Raw genomic sequence first — 16509 nt, 5'->3', positions numbered from 1 at the left:
AATACGTGTCACGCACAGGCTTACAATTAAAAAATCTCATACACACACACACACACACACACAAGGTCACAGCAGCAGGGCCTCGGCAAAGGGAGGAAACAGCATAATCTTTGTAATCGAATTATTATTAAGCAGCTCTTTTTATTTAGCATATTCATAACCCAGACTGCCAGCGCCGAGCCTCCAGCTAATTAACCGGCAGAGCAACACGCGGGCAGACAACAGCAGCTTTGTTTGGGAGATCGGCGCTGATCACAAACATCAGGCCATCGTGATGCGAATAAAAGTCATCATCTGCCGAGCTGAACAGATGTTGCCTCGGAAACGGCCAACAGGGAGCGAAATGAGCAACTAAACAGACTGACTGGAAAGAGAAAGTCTCTGTGTTGCTGTGGATTAGCTAGTTCAACACCAAACAATACGTTTCTATGAACCGCTCAGCGGAGGCTTTGCTCCAAAGTGCTTTTCAGCAGCGAGGGGCGCATCTTCAGGGAGCCGAAGCCCTCCAACCTGGCAACGTCAAGTGCCTTGCTCCACCCATTAAGCCACAAAAGGGAACTCAACTTTCAACCCTGGCCGTGTTAATGCGTTGCTCACATCATTAAGGGTTTATGAGTTACTGAGCTGTGAAAGGAATAATCCGTCAGATAAATCTTCTGTCTGTGGATCCCAGGAGTTATTTTGCGATGAAGTGCTGCAATTTAGTTTTCAATGAACTCGCTCTCCCTGTCTTCTACCACCATTTGTCATTTACAATGTTTCCCAGAATGCCTTTCATTACATGCCGAGACTTGATGTTGGCCTTTCTGTGGAACAGTAACAAACTGTTTTTATTTTCCATCTTGTGAAATGCATAAAAGAAACAAGCTCTGTCTCCTCATCCCACACTGTTTTTGTTCTTATTCATCTCTCCACGTAACACTGTGAGGAACACACCATGCGGGGATGTTGAAAGTGCACTCGATTTTGCAAACTGAAAGGAACCAGCGTCCTTATTGTAGCCTTGATTAATCTATTTATACGAGATCAATTCACATGCAGTCTGAGCACATTAGTCCTGTAAATGGATTATTGGACTGCCTGTAAACATCCTTCTGTCTGAACAGGTTGAAAGGGGCAGGGAACAGAATACAGCTTATGTTAATAGGATAATATTGTACTCACAGCTCAAAGGCTCCCAGGCAGCTGTAAATCCACTTTAACAATGATGTGAACAGTGTTCGGTGGCTGCGACACAAAGCTCAAGAGTGCAAACGCTGCACGCTGCCTGTTTCCTGTGTGTTGTGTCAGTCAAAAGGAGAATCAGACAGTGGGAAAGTTAGTGGGATTATGAGCGTGCGTGGGTAGTGTGTAAGTGCGAGTAATTGGCAAGGAATTAGTTTGGTACAAAAGTTAGTCAGTCGGGAGTTTGTTTGGGCTGTGAATTCAGCTCAGATGCAAGCCATGAGATTACTGAAACTTTACACACCTCCCACATAATGACTGTACTTTTAGTTTCGACTGCTCTCCATGCAGGTATTATTGTGAGTTTCTTACAGGACACAATTAAAATAAACCTGCACAGGCTTTAAACTATATGGAGATCAGAAATCCATTCAGGTTAACACAATAATTGCATTCATTTTAGATCAAAGGTTACATTATTGTTATTTGACTGTTGAAGGCAGAGGCTGTCGGTGCATTCAAAGAAACGTACACAATAATAATGAATGCCAAAAAAGTCACATTATCCACTTCAGGAAAATCATGATGGCTCACTTGTTTGTCTTCTGGGGGTTAATGTGTTCACCTGAATTTCAAAGTAACAGCATAAAGCAAATACAGCTGTGTGCCATAGTCTTATTCCTCTGTTTGCGTGTGTCTGTGTGTGTTTGCAGGAACACACGTCGCACAGCTGAGGTGTGGATGGACGACTTCCGCCTCTTCTACTACTCTGCTCGCCCTGCAGCACGGGGAAAATCCTACGGAGAGTAAGAACACGCACGCACGCACGCACACACACACACTTGATTTTCACACTTGGTTCCAGAGCTCTGAATTGTACACGACATCTCTAATATCTTGTGCTATTCAAACGGGATTGGCATTGTGCTGGCTGACGGCTGTGTCTCCAGTTGGAAAAACAAGACGGTAAATACGAGCTTTTGTTGGCAGGATTAGGAGCAGCAATGTCATCTTCTTCTGCCACAGCCAGAAAAACAGTGACAGAAAAGCTGTCACGCCGAGTGGTTTTTAAGGTGCATTAAACCGTAACATTCCAGGTTTGTTTCCAGCATGGTTCCTTTATTGGATCTCATGCCTTTTGCGTTTTTTCATATTCCCTCTTCTCATCTGTAAGCCATCAAATGCCCCTTTCACACCGGACTTAAAAGCCTTTGTCTTCAGTGGGAAAAGGGTACAGTCATTCATTCCCTGGTCAAATGACTCTGCAACAGTCAGGGGTATTTATCAGCTCAGTATTTATGAAAAATATGACGTGAACATCATTCAGTTGTTGTTGATTTTGAAAGAGACTGAAGTAAAAGATATAAAAAGGCAACCGCCATAACATTGTCACTGGCCTCCAGGCTGCAGTCTGCTGTTCCTTGTTTTCCGGAGTGTTAGTGACTGGCAATGGGAAAGGAGTCACTCACCTGTATTTCTGTGTAAAAATGCTAAAATAAGGGCAAAAAAACATCGAGCCCGACCGAAACCTTTGTTGGCCTCTCACAGGTATATTGATATCAGCGTATATGTATACAACTTATAAAACGCGTCTTTGTCACAAGTACTTGATAATGACATTTGAGGGATCATTGCAAACAAATGTGCGTATATCAGTCGATAGATTCACATTTCATATTATTCATACTTTCCTCTACCAAAATATGAGTATTGGTCAGGCTTTAAAACAACAAGAAGGGTATGGTTGGCATGGTTATACAGATCCTTGCAACTCACATAAGTTGACTTACAGAAATATAAGGTCTTTAAAAGAGTTAAGCACAGCTGCTGCACTTTGCTTTGACTCAAATAGGGCCATAAAGTAGCCCTGATTTGTAGCAGTTCCCAAAACGGGCTAAGGCAACCATGTCCATTAACTATGGAAACACATTTTTTACACTTACCATTACCTTAACCGTATAGAGGTTACTGAAAACCCCTCGAAAATCTTGTTTTTTGCTGACCTCTAATGGTTTAGAGGCATGATTTGAGTAGATATATTTATTTTATTTAAGTCAACGTTGTTTTCTTCTCTTTTCAACTTGCTGCAGTGATGTACAGGAGTACTCAGAGACTCTGTGACAGCACTGTGTGGTGTAGCAACAGGTGCAACAGAGCAAACTTCTGACCACACACACTTTAACTTTAAACCACAGGGGAGTGAAAGACATCAAAACAATACATCCTAAGTCAAAGACTAACCTTAACATTGGACCAGTGTTTTGTCATTGAATGGGAGTCACGTCCATACCACGTGATTTATACAATCAGACTCCTGCAAACACAGCAGGAGCAGACATTAAAACATACAGCTGTGCATAAATGTCATTGCTTATCTGTCAGACACATGTAAACACTGACATTTAAACACTGTTCTATGGTTTTATCTGCCTGTTCACATCACACACATCTATTTTGTCTATCTGTAGTTTGTCACCTCATTTGTCAGTTTTCCTCACGTCTTTGGCTGTTTTATGCCTACTTCTGCTGGTCTGAGTAGCTGTGAAAAGGTTGTTCAGTATCTGAGTAAGTGTTCCTCCTTTTGTCTTTATCTGACTCTCTGCTTTTGGGTTTGTCTGTGTGTTTTTGTGTGTTTCCCCAGTATTCAAGGCAGAGTGGAACTCCGCAAGAAGCTCAAGTGCAAATCCTTTAAGTGGTACTTGGACAACGTCTACCCAGAGCTTAAGTAAGAGCGTGTGTGCGTTGGTGTGTGGTTTTGAACTTATCTGTTATGGGAGAGAAAGCTTCTGCTGAGTATGCAACTGAGAGAGAGGAGAAATTTCAGGACTGACACCAAAACTGGCTCATTACTGCCCGGGGCATTCTAAAAATTAGATTTTTTCTTTATTTTTCTTTGAAGTTTTTGTGCCTAGTTGTTTGTTTGTTACTTCTGAAGAGAGTTTATCCACCATGGGGAGTACTACTCAGTCCATAAAAACAGTTATTGTATAAAGCCTTGGCTCGAGAAGAGCTGTGTCAGGTAAGGACTTTCGCAGCCTCTGCTGCTTTAATTTTGAACACTCTGTCTTTTGGCTTTTGGCTCCCTCCCACAACTTTGGTACTCTCAACATTCCCAGGGACCCCAAAAGAAAACTAGCTACAAAAAAAGATGATAGGTAAGGAAACGAGCTGGGAAGAGGGGAGCTAGAAGGTTTGATTCCAAACATGTATCTACTTAACTAATTTGTGTTATCTAACCTTTGTTTCATCGTTTTTTAAGGGAAACCTGGCCAACACACTCAGCAGCTCGAAAGCACATTGGTGTAGTCAAAAGCAATACAATAAACAGGAATAGGGAACTCATCTCTCAAAAAGAGAATTACACTGAGAGTCAGTTTGTACACCGGGGTTATATCAGGAAGCAAGTTTCTTTGCCTGAGCTGGCTTGATAAAACTTAAAACCCCAGTCAGAGATAACAAGTCCCACGTAGGCTTTCCTCTTCAGGCTCTGTGTGAGTTCTCATAAAGAGGGCAGTTTGGCTCGTGGTTTTACTCTGCACATAATGGCATAAACAACCCTTATGGGCTGTCTACACCAAGAACGATAACAATAATCATCATTCTCATTTGAAAAGTTGTTCTAACTACAGTGGCTTTTAGAGTCCTCACCATAACCGCGCCAAAACTTTAATGACGGCTGGGAGCAATATTGTTAGGATCATTTTCAATACAACGTAATGAGCACTGACAGCCAATCAGAAGACGACTCAATTTCCAGGATCATCAGTTAGCTCGATTTTGGGACCTTTGCCTCCAAAGTAATGTCGCAGTAGTACCGTCACCGACCTCTTGTATGTATGGAAGCTAATTAATGGCATTAAGGAGAAAGGTTATAGATGGTCTGTTCCTTCATTGGGAATTTTGTTACAAATTTAACAAGGTCTTACTTGCTGAGGAGGCAGAAATAGACAGATGTCCTTTTTACAAATTTCCATCTGGACATTTGGGACAGAGAGTTAAAAGAAGTCCTGAGAATGCAAGGCATCGTATCGTATTGTTTTCTGCAGATATAAGAATGTGTTTTTTCTGGCAACATTTATTTTTTGCACCTCTGGAGTTAGTGCAACTAGCTAGCTCACAAAATCATTCCACAAGTTGTAAATTATACAGCTTGTATCAACACTGCACACCTTTGTGGCGCTTCTGTCTGTTTAATTGTTATGTAAATGTACAACTGTCAAAATTTATGTCCACAGTGAGAGTCCACCTACTTCCAAGCACTGACACACACACACACACGCATGCAGCCCCATCTTCATGTCTTTTTGAACACCTCATTTTGTGCCTTCCTCCCTCCTTATTGGCTGAGCTCCCAGGGGCCCTGGTTCCTCAGACTGACTGCCCTATCTGCATGCACACACACGCACACACCACACTGACAGTCAGCCACACACACACTGAAACACACATTATTGCTTTTCACATTACAATCCCTGTCAGGCTCTTTCATTTGCATACAGTACAATACACACATACATAGTACAAATACCTTGAAGAAATATAAGAAATTCTCTTTTACTGTAAATGCTTCCTCTCACTTTCACACACACTTCAACATATACACATTCGCACACACATTTAAATACCCATTTATCCACTGGTGGCTGGTGTTAATCCCCCAGAATGGAATTAACAGGCTCGCTCTCAAGGGAAGATGGACCTGACCCTTAAAACGCAGAATAACCTTTAACGGGTTATTAAAACAGAGAGAGATAGCAGATTGAATTAATGCTACAGGGCTTAAGCCCGAGTTTATAGCGCCGGCGAGAATTTAACAGGAAAGACTGAGAAAGTTTATCAAAGAAGGAGATTGGGAGAAAACTTTCTTAAGTAATGAGCTTAGAGAACCGCGGCCTTCTGGGCATTTGTTAAAGGTGCAGCCCCTAATTTTAAAAAGCGCTGACAGATCAGTGTCAAAGTTAACGTGATATCTTGATGTAGTTGATAGGAGCACGACTGAGATGATTGAAGTCTTCTGTCTCATCTCATACAGGCTGTTAGTGTATCTTAAAATTATGATGATATATCTTCAAAACCTTATTGTGTCCACACGTGGTTTTAAACATTAAAGGATCAGTTCAAATGAACAAGAAAATTCTTACTCACCTCTAGTGCTTTTTAGCTGTACAATTTTGCTGTTGCATGTGTTGTTTTAGGTTTTGTAAATCTGCCTCTCCAATACAATGGAGACCTTAATTATAATAATTCTATCTCTGTCAGGGTCCCGGACGACTCTGACTCTCAGTCTGGGGTGATCAAACAGCGGCAGAACTGTCTGGAGTCTCGCAGGGTGGAGGGCCAGGATCTGCCCGTCCTCACACTGGCTCCCTGCATAGGAACAGAGGGGGTCCCCGCCATCAACCAGGTAGGTCAACCAGGTGGATTTATGATGACTGAGTTAGTAGCACATTAAATATTGTAGCTCTCTATACCATGAGAAAGCAGGAAACACATTCATCTGGGATTCAGTGAAGGGTGAAGACATCTTAAGACATTTTACAGTTTTACAGGTCAACATCAGCTGATGTGGAAATAAACACAAACATCAGGGGCTTCCAGTTATGTACAGATAATCTTAATGAACTGTTCAGTTACGTCTTTGTTATGTAAAATCACCATGTGTGTGTCAGAGTTTTAGATTATTTTAGCATCTTTCAAATTCTTCTAATTTCTCCCTCACTTTTGCGATTGTGTCTGCAGCAGTTCTTTTTGTTATTTCTCCAGTTTTACGACTGGGGGAAGCTATGCATTAAGGATCAAGACAATTTGTGTACAGAAAATTAACAGTGTAGGAAAAAAATTCTAAATGGAGGAATAATATATATAAACACTGTTATGTAATACATTTTATAAAAATGTAATAAATGCACTACACATAGTTCCTTTGACAGAAATCCTAAAAAAACCAACATATTCCATGCATTTCATCATTATTTTGAGCTAAATCAAAAAAAAGAAAAGCCTGAGAGGAAAATGGTGCTAAATGCTATAACATTACAGATATCTTCAGGAGCGCAGGACACAGGGCCACCCTCAACATGTCATATCAGACTACCTTTCTATGTTTTAGAAAACTAAATCATGCTATGTAGAAAAAGCAAAACATGCTAATGAGTGAAAGTAATCCGGAATATAAAAACTTGTATTTCTGTCAGGTGGAAGTAATTCCAGTTACTCAGAGCTACCAGAAATAATGGTAATAAACATAATTGCAGTGAGAGCTCTGACACCAGCTGCAAAACAGTCACACAAAAAAGTTCACAGTACAAAAATGATGTATATTAATATTTTTTCAATTTTCTTAATCATGGAAGTGCAATTGACTCTTGAAACTGAACACTTGGCTGCTTTTACCTTTTTTTTTTTTTGATGTTTTTTATTTATTTAAAGTAAATTATATGTTACTGGCATAAACAGTAAAGTTCAAAGGAAAAACTGAAAAGATCATTAAAGATCGTACAAATCCTGGAATGAATCAAGGACATTTGCAAGATAAGCAATTGATACACAATTTAAAATTGCTAATAATAACATAAATGAATAAACATGACAAAAAGTAGTGTTCCTTATTTTGAACAGTTTATTTAATTGTACTTTTTATTTTTTTTGAGGATGAGCAGAGCCTTGTTTCTGCTCAGCTTCATTCACTAGAGTCCATGTGATTGAACGTGTCTGTGACATTATGTAAAAATTGTCATTTTGTGTGATTCAGACACAGTGACAAAAGTGACACCATTCACTCTTTTATAAAACACTGTACCATCTTCATGATTTTGAAGATGGTATTTTGAGGTAAATAAGTGACACAGTGTTGCTCTAATGGTCATATTTTTGCAAACAAAACATACGGCATCAGAATCAAGTGGAAATGTGTTTATCACATGAAAAATTCTACACACATTCCAGACTCAGGCTGCACTCTGAAACAGGCAGTTCGAGTGTATAAAAGTGGAAATACTGGGAAAAAAACAGTTATTATCAATTGAGATGGATGAGAAAATATTGCTCACCTCGTCTTACCTCTTTCTTGCTCTCTTCTCTTCGGTCATTACTGTAAGAGAAGAATTCTCTAAGAGAGGGTCTTCAAAATAAAACCAAACACCAGAATGTGTGTGTGTGTGTGTGTGTGTGTGTGTGTGTCCATGTTCAGTCCTCTCTAAGCCATAATTAATACCCGTAGGATTCTCATTATTCCATGTTTAGAGCGAGTGTGGAGACTGTGATCTGCTCTAACAAGCTGCCTCACTGAAAGCTAACATGTCAGCAGCTGAAATGCCTGAAGGCTGGAGAGGCTGGTCTGTTACCGCGAGGTTGCTGGTTTAAATCCCTGTACTCAGAGAGAAATTCTGTGTTAAGAGAGTGATTGAGTGTTTCTTACCAGCTACTGTAGAGAAGCCCTGAAGGGAGGTCCCTGTTTGTTCATGTTCAGAAGCCTGGTTTGAACTGAACAGCTCCCAGGTGAGAATGTTTTTCAATGTAAACAATTTACTTAATTTTTCTCTTCTGTCAGTTTCTCCCTTGAAAAATTAGCATTTCTTCCCCTGGTGTGGTGAACATCCTTGTAATATCCAATTAAAGAAAACTCTACAATAAAGAAAAATCTCCTTTATTTAATTCAGTGGCAGACTCGGGATGTTTTAAGAGCAAGGGCAAAAAAAAAATAATAGGGCACCACATGTATGCAGTGGGGCAACAGAGCGCAGGAAATCATGATAATAGAGGGCACGTAGTTTGCACTTCCTACCTAAAATCTGTATTTCTTTCTTTTAACCATTCCTCTTAAATCATTCCTCCCCATTCCTCAGTCTTTCATGAACCTTCGCCAAGTAATACTAGGGGTCCTAAATTAACCAGATGTTAACCATTAGGGGACAGATCAGAAAATGTTAATGCGTCATTCTTTGTAAATCAGTTGGTCCTTTACAAATGGTCCTTTACAAAAAATAAAATAGCACAACCATGCAGGGCGGCTGTGAAAGCAGCTTATAACACCCCATACTTATTAGTTTCCTCTTAGGCAGTGACCTCTAGTGGCTGAAGTAATTATTACAGCAGCAAGGGAGCAAGTTAGGTGAAATAATATAGATGGCAAGGACCACTGGAATAGGAAGACCACTGTTTATGTCCAGTATGAAAGCAAAAGTCAACAAGGACAAGAAAATAAGTTACGTCACATGTATTACAAACATAAAATGGATATGGATATGTCCATAACTAAAGTAATGTGAGTAACATAAACACAGTTATTTTAAGCCAAACCGACCAAGTGGTTTTGTTGTCTTATGTTAGCTCATGAGAAAATGACCCTACTTCTCACTTGATTTATTACCTCAGTAAACAGTTTCCTAATGACTTTATGGTCTCAGTCGCTAATTTAAAGTCTTCTTCAAGACAGCATGATGTTCATTTTGTAAATTATGGTCCCATTTAGACTAAAATGGATGATAAATCAAGGGGATGCTTTCAGGTGTGGCTACCTTGTAATTAATAAATCAGTACCGTGGCGTGTCCTTGGGTTGCCGGTCAGATTCAATCAGGATTACCTCCCCAGGTCCACCCTCTCATTTGGCCTTAATGCCAGACTCAAACCTACAAAACAGTAGCCCCCAAAACCAAAAAGTGATGTGATGAAGTTGTAATTTACTATTGTGTTGGACAATTTATTCTGTGAACCGTACACTCCAGTTGTTGTGGCATCATAACTAATCAATAATGACAGAAGAACAATTTAAACAAGACCAAGGTTGTTTTTCTTTAAATTGCATAATACACTTCAAGACCACATTAGTCATATTGAGAGCAGCTACAATAGTTTAATGGCAGAACATGTGTAAATGATCCGAAACAACCACCGTAAACATAAAGACTCTGGTTTCAGCCCCTCAGAAACAAAGAGAGGATTTCTTTAAAGCCTCCATTTAGCCCCGCCAGCGTTCACATACAGGGAAAAATCAATAGCAGAAGAGGAGAGAGCAATTTGTAAACCCACAGCAGCAGAAAACAGAGAGGACTGCTTGTGATGTCAGTCATCTCGAAGTCAAATATATTCTGCTCTTCTATTAGTGTTTCACTTAATTTAAGGGTGACAGCTGTGTACAACAGAGCAGGGATATAAGACGAGGGAGAGCAGGAGAGTGACGGGCATGAAATGCGACCCACTGAGCCACAAAAACATCATTCTGAACACAATTTGGACCAAATGTAATGAGTGCGCAAGCATGAAGTTGCGGTTATGGTGGCTGTGAATGTTGAGCAGCTCAGTCAACTTTCTCAGAATAAAGAAAGCTTGGTAGATGGGGCTGCAGATGTCACCATTCTTTAGTCTCAGAGTGCAGCACTTTGTTTTTTAATCTTCATTCACCCAGCAGGGAGCACTTGTATGGCTTTTTCAGCACTGACCTGCTTAACGTTAAACAACACAACCACTGAGCGTGTTTACCTGCAAACCAGTGAGTCTAATTACACTAAGTCATCTGATTAAAACTGCTTAAACCTCATATCTATAATCGCCTCGTTTGCATCATGTTTTCAATTTGATCTGCCTCTGTGTTTTATCTCCAGGACTATACTCTGTGTGCACCAGTGAAATGACACTACACAACAATTTCAAGCTATTTATTGGCTTTCCTGTTTCTTTTCCATAAAGATGATGATGTTTCTGACCATTTCTCAGTTTTCCAAGATCGAACATTGGTGTGAGCCTGACTCACTGTTTATCAATGCTGGAGTAACCAAACAGACCTGCTCTCATCACGGATACTGTGTTACCAAACTGTGGAAGCTGTCAACTGCTTTAAGGATCTAGGAACACACACAGATGATAAAATGAGTACCACGGACAGTGTTGTTGTTACGTCAGGGATATCTCAGTATTGCAATATTCACGATAACTGTGGTATAAAAAAGTGAAATATTGATATTGTGCTAATAATACACATATGATAATATCGTCTGGATGCTGAGGCAAATATGTTCGGCCTTGTGCATCTTTTGTTCATGCCTTTTCACCAGTACTACTAGTAGTTGATAGTGATTATAATTATGGTTACAAACCCTCTCCACCTCCCTACACTCGTATTCGGGGGTTAATGTATGTTCCGAAAAAGAAACACACATTAAACAAAGTTAAGGATAGATTTCATTGATAGATGTTTTTGTTTTTTTAAATTCCTATAGATATCACTATGATATCCTTATCCTGAATTTGTTTGGCTGTGATAATCAAGTAGCAAAAATCTGACATCGGGACAGCCCTGATTTATGTTTAACAAATTTAGTCAAAGACTAAGGGAACTGAAGAGGTTTGGGGTCTTGACACCTTCGGTGAAGTGTATGTCTGTCTGGTATTGCCACTTTACGTATGTAAGTAAGTAGAAACAAGCTGGCTAGGATATAGCAGAGAAGAAGACACTAAATGATATTTACCGAAGCTCTACATTGGGAAGTTCTGCCAATCATTAATGACAAAACACATCTTCCCCTCTCTGAGCTTGAGTTGCTCTTCTCGGGGCACTGATGACAAAGAAAAAGGTCTACAAGGGTTCCTCTATCCCAAAAGCAATTAATGAGGTCACCCAACTACAGTAAACTGTACGCCTTGGGTATAAATTCACTTGACTGCTCCGCTGTATTTGACTGTGGTGTTTGGATCAGAAATACAATACTGAGCCTCGGCGTGCCTGAATAAGATGCGATAAGATAACATGTGTTCAGATAAGATAAGATAAGACCTTTCTTGCCTCTGGGAAATTAAGTACAGCAGCACAAGAGAGGACACAGATATACAAAGGGAAAACAAATCAAATTTAGAAAGACATACACAGAGCAAACTCCTCTGCACTATTGGTTATTATATGACAAGAGTGACTGCTATTACTGACCAAAGTCACAAATTAAATATTTGTTTTTTGTAAAAGAGTATGTGAGGAATGTTGAATAGATATATCTCTATGTACACGTGGAAAATAAAGCCCTGTACAGACCAAAGATTCACAGTGAGGCAAGGTCAGACTTGCAACTACTCGCAATGTGCCGGTCGGAAACCTTTTGAAAACCTCCTAATACACAAAACACTCTATGGTCTCCATAGCAACGACTCTCTGTACTTTGGATCTAACTGCCAGCCTTTTCTTTGTGGCAGATATAATTTGTAGCGCTTTAAGATATGAATGAAGACAGGGATAGTGAGCTACTTGCTACAGTTGTATTTCTAGGACTGATGAAACAGCGAAACTAAAAGATGAGTGGGTAGTGAGTGTTTGGCTGAGCAGGAGAAAGAGAGTGAGACGAGAGTTACAGTGAGTGTGAGCAGTTTATCGGTAAATTTACATTTAAATGCTCGTGTCATGCAGTCACAGTTGTCCCGCAGTCTTTCCTTCCTTCCTTTTTTTTTAAAGCTGCTGACAGATTGTAAGTGTCATGACCAACTGACTCTGCTACAAGTTGTTTAATGGTTGTTGAAACAGATGATGTGCTTTATGTTTTTTTTTAAAACCATCCACTGGCGGATTGGCGTGCTGAGTTGCGGGTGACAATATCAAGTCGAGCAGTGACTTGAGCTGCAGCTTTCTAAAACAGTTCTGCCTTGTTGCAAATCTTTTGTCAGAACTGGGCTTAAGGAAAATTATAACTAAAATTGTAATATTTATTTAACATGCGTATGAAAATGCTTATAACAATATCATAGGAGTAGAAGTGATACAATGACGATTACAGAGTATTGTTGATATTATGATGCAGGAGCATGCAGCAATATAAGTATTATAATTGTGGTGTTAATCTACTGTCAAACCAAATAATAATGATAATATGGAAAAATATAATAACCCGGACAGACTTGAAATTATCAAAGAAACCATACCAAGATATTGACATTAGCACATATTTAAGCAAAGCAAATTGATTTTGTTCCACAAATTGTGACAGCTTCAGACTGGATCTTTGGTGTGCATGTAAAGGCACCAGCTGAACCCTGGGAGGCTCCAGCAGAGAAGATATATTAAGCTACAGCACCAATTAACCTTCAATGTCACTCTCTCTGCTGCAGTTCAATAAATCAATCATACGGTGAAATACACCCCGCAGTGTTGAGTTATTCAAGATAAAGCTCCATATATCACCGGGCTGCTTTGAAAAGACCTCCCACTGTCCCTCCGCCAACCAGCTCTCACCCTCCATCACTCCACACGGGCCAATGAGCAGTCTTACAGCAGCTTATAGCAGTATGATAATGGTATTAACTCACGAAGATGTATGTGTCTCTAAATGCAGGATGAAGTATAGTTATGTAATAATAAATGATTTATTTTCTCATAACAAATCACTAATCATCTCAAGCAGAAATAAGTAGTTGAGTAACCAATCATGAAAAAAATTTGTACTTGCTATATTGGTAATGGATTACTCCTTTAAGTTGTTTATTAAGTGAACTGGCCGTCAGCCAGTGATGAGGGACGTATTCTGATCATCTCAGTCCTCCCGCCATGCTGATGGAGAGTCAGGTGAAGTTTCATAGTCTGCAAAACTTTTCTGGAGCTTCACAGCAAAACAGTGATGGAGCATTCCCCTCAACAACTGATGGAGCTGGAGACTTGATTTAAAACATTTGAAAAAATGCAACCAAAAGGCATTAAATGGCTTAATTCATGTCTCCAGAATCCCTGAGATCCGAAATTGACATGGAAAGATGTTATTTACATGAGCCTAAATCTTCAATGTAACTGTTAAGCTAAAAGCTCTGCACCCTGTCTGAAGCACAACCGCAACATCTCTTCAAATCAGTTTGGGATCTCTCAGCTTCTCAAGACTTGGATTACGCCGGACTTCAGTTGTTTAGGAGAATGCTGCAACACTCTTTTGCTGTGAAGCTCCAGAAATGTTTTGCAGACTTACAGGACCTGACTTAGTAAATGTCCTTGCAATGGCCTCTTAAATAAGACAATGCTGCTTTTCAGTGTTTTTCATCATCGCATATTTGATAAGTTTGGGTTAACCGACTATTAACTTTAACAGGGTAATAATTAAAATAGATGACTACTGGCTATCACTAGAACATGGTTTAAAATATGTGCCACCTCTTTATGTCTTCATTTGAAATATCAGTCTGTGCACATGTATTTGTTCTAGATGTGTCAAGATGTGACTCACTTTGGTGTGACCCTTATACTGTCTGTCCCCCAAGGCTGTGGAAAACCCTGAAACACACACAGAGACACACAAACACCGGACAAGTTGAATTTAGCTACTATAATAACCCTGACCTAGTTATACATTTTCTCTGGTTGTGTGTGTGTGCTTGTGCATGTGTGCTTGTGTGTGTGTGTGTGTGTGTGTGTGTGTGTGTGTGCGCACATGCGTGTGTGTGTGTGTTTGTTTCCCCTCTGAGCTCACATTTTCTTTCCTCACACGTCCTTCTCCGACATGATCATTAATAGATCAGGGTGGTGTTACTTTGAACCTCGACCTCATTATTATTTGCTGCCAGTAACAACATGTTTGAGTGTGTGTGTTTGAATTTTTTAAAGACTGCATCTATGCAGAGGTGGCAAACGTCCACACATTCTTTCCTCCAGTAGAAGTACAGATACTAAAACAGACTCTGGTAAAAGTACTGATTCAACTCCATTACTCCAATAAGTACAGGCTCTAAAATGTACTCAGAGTATCAAAGTAATGAGTCTCCCTCTGAAGGACATTTCTAGTGGACATTTCTGGTCAAAACTGACTAAAGCTCACATCATATTAATATATTTCAAAAACTGTTGAACTTGAAGATAGAATCAGTAGGATTTGGTCCAGCTGTTCCTAAACGCACCACAGAGACAGTTGATTGTTGAGTCTCATTCCCAGGACGTCAAATAGCCACATGTTGGGTTGTTAAAGCGTCCTGAGCAGCGACAAAGTGAGAAAATAAGAAAACACAGGCAGAGGGCTGCAGGGTCTCTGCAGATACGAGACACTAACACGCCTTTTCTCCCCATTCCAGTCTCCTGTTGCATCTCGCTACATCTGCCGTGCGTGATGTGCACTGATAGTTTGGAATCAGTCTTGGGATGTTGGGAAGGCGGCGTGCAATGACGCCAAATAAAAAGAATTCCCCTCAAATGCATTAAATTAAAGTAACAGGCCTGTTTTAAAAATGTAGGGAGGAGAAAGTTCAGATATGTAAAGAGAAAAGGTCAAACATTTTTCTACAATACGAAATACTCGAATGTTAGAGCACAATTGAGTTTTTTCTCTTTTTCTTTGTAAAAGTGATATAATTTATCAGAATAGATTTCATCAGTTAACAACTACGATCTCTTTTCCTTAATAACTCTTCTCATTATTCAGTTTTGGCTGCTTTATCTTTGTTAATCAGGGCTGTACGCTGCCAGCATTTTATGACAGTTAAGAGTCTGCAAAAATGAAAAATTATTTGGGTGCACTTGTGGCCCCTGACACCCAGTGTTGAATAAAAACTCTGTCAATATTAAGGTCAATTATTTTGCCGGTACTTGAAGAGATGAGGGAGAGAATTAGAGATAAAGACCTTCAGCTTTTCAAGCACAGAGATTTTGGAAAATACAGTGTGCCAAGGCTATTAACTTTTGAGTTTTAGTTACTAATCATTTTAGCCAACCTTTTAAAACCTATTAAGAATGGTAGACTCTGTGCTGTTTGAAAAGCATTTGTGAAGCACCAGATATCAGTGTCCTCTGTTAGGTCCCAAGTAGAGGTGCAACAATCTGTCGATTAATCAATTTTTGATTCATTTTTTCAAAATGTTCAGCAACAGCTTACATTTTTTTAAGCTTGTGTACAAAATTAAGTTGTCAAAAAAAAAAAAGATTGACAGTGCTCATCAACAATATTCCTCAGAAAAATATGAAATATCATAAAAATGCAAAAATACACTAGAGTGGGGCTTTAAGCAAAAAACATGTTTATAATATAAACATGTTATGAACTTAACTAAACTACAAGCACAACAGTGTCTTGATGAAATTGTAAATTGAACCCTAAAGAAAGTAATTATTCAGGAACATATAATTCTTTTGACGATAGGGTTGGTGAGCTTATCACCCTTATCATCTGTGTTGAACCTCACTAAAATCCCTGCAGCCATGTTCCCACACCTGGTTGGGGAACCTGAAACTCGAGGTGTGGAGGCTTTAACGACTGAAGAATAATGTACTTGGTTTTGGAATAACATGTTAGCATCATTTTGGTCATGTAGTGCGTTCGTATTGTAAAATCGGATGTTCAGTTTATAGAGATGTCAGAAGAGGCACTGCTGCACTCTAAATGCACAGGAGCACAACATGG

General features: G+C 39.6%; 1 protein-coding gene across 2 annotated transcripts in view; it reads left to right on the top strand.

Annotated features, from left to right (window-relative positions):
• Nucleotides 1-16509, top strand: part of galnt14 (UDP-N-acetyl-alpha-D-galactosamine:polypeptide N-acetylgalactosaminyltransferase 14 (GalNAc-T14)) — a 199720-nt gene that overhangs the window by 170748 nt on the left and 12463 nt on the right. For both annotated transcript variants that reach the window (XM_030404699.1, XM_030404698.1), the window contains 3 exons: nucleotides 1878-1970; nucleotides 3806-3889; nucleotides 6424-6568. In XM_030404699.1, the coding sequence (XP_030260559.1) occupies nucleotides 1878-1970; nucleotides 3806-3889; nucleotides 6424-6568 (322 nt within the window). The remainder of the gene's footprint in view (nucleotides 1-1877; nucleotides 1971-3805; nucleotides 3890-6423; nucleotides 6569-16509) is intronic.

This window comes from Sparus aurata, chromosome 22 (genome assembly GCF_900880675.1).
Source record: "Sparus aurata chromosome 22, fSpaAur1.1, whole genome shotgun sequence".
Taxonomy (NCBI): domain Eukaryota; kingdom Metazoa; phylum Chordata; class Actinopteri; order Spariformes; family Sparidae; genus Sparus; species Sparus aurata.
The sequence above is the reverse complement of the archived record's forward strand: the minus strand, read 5'-3'. Positions and strand labels throughout refer to the sequence as shown.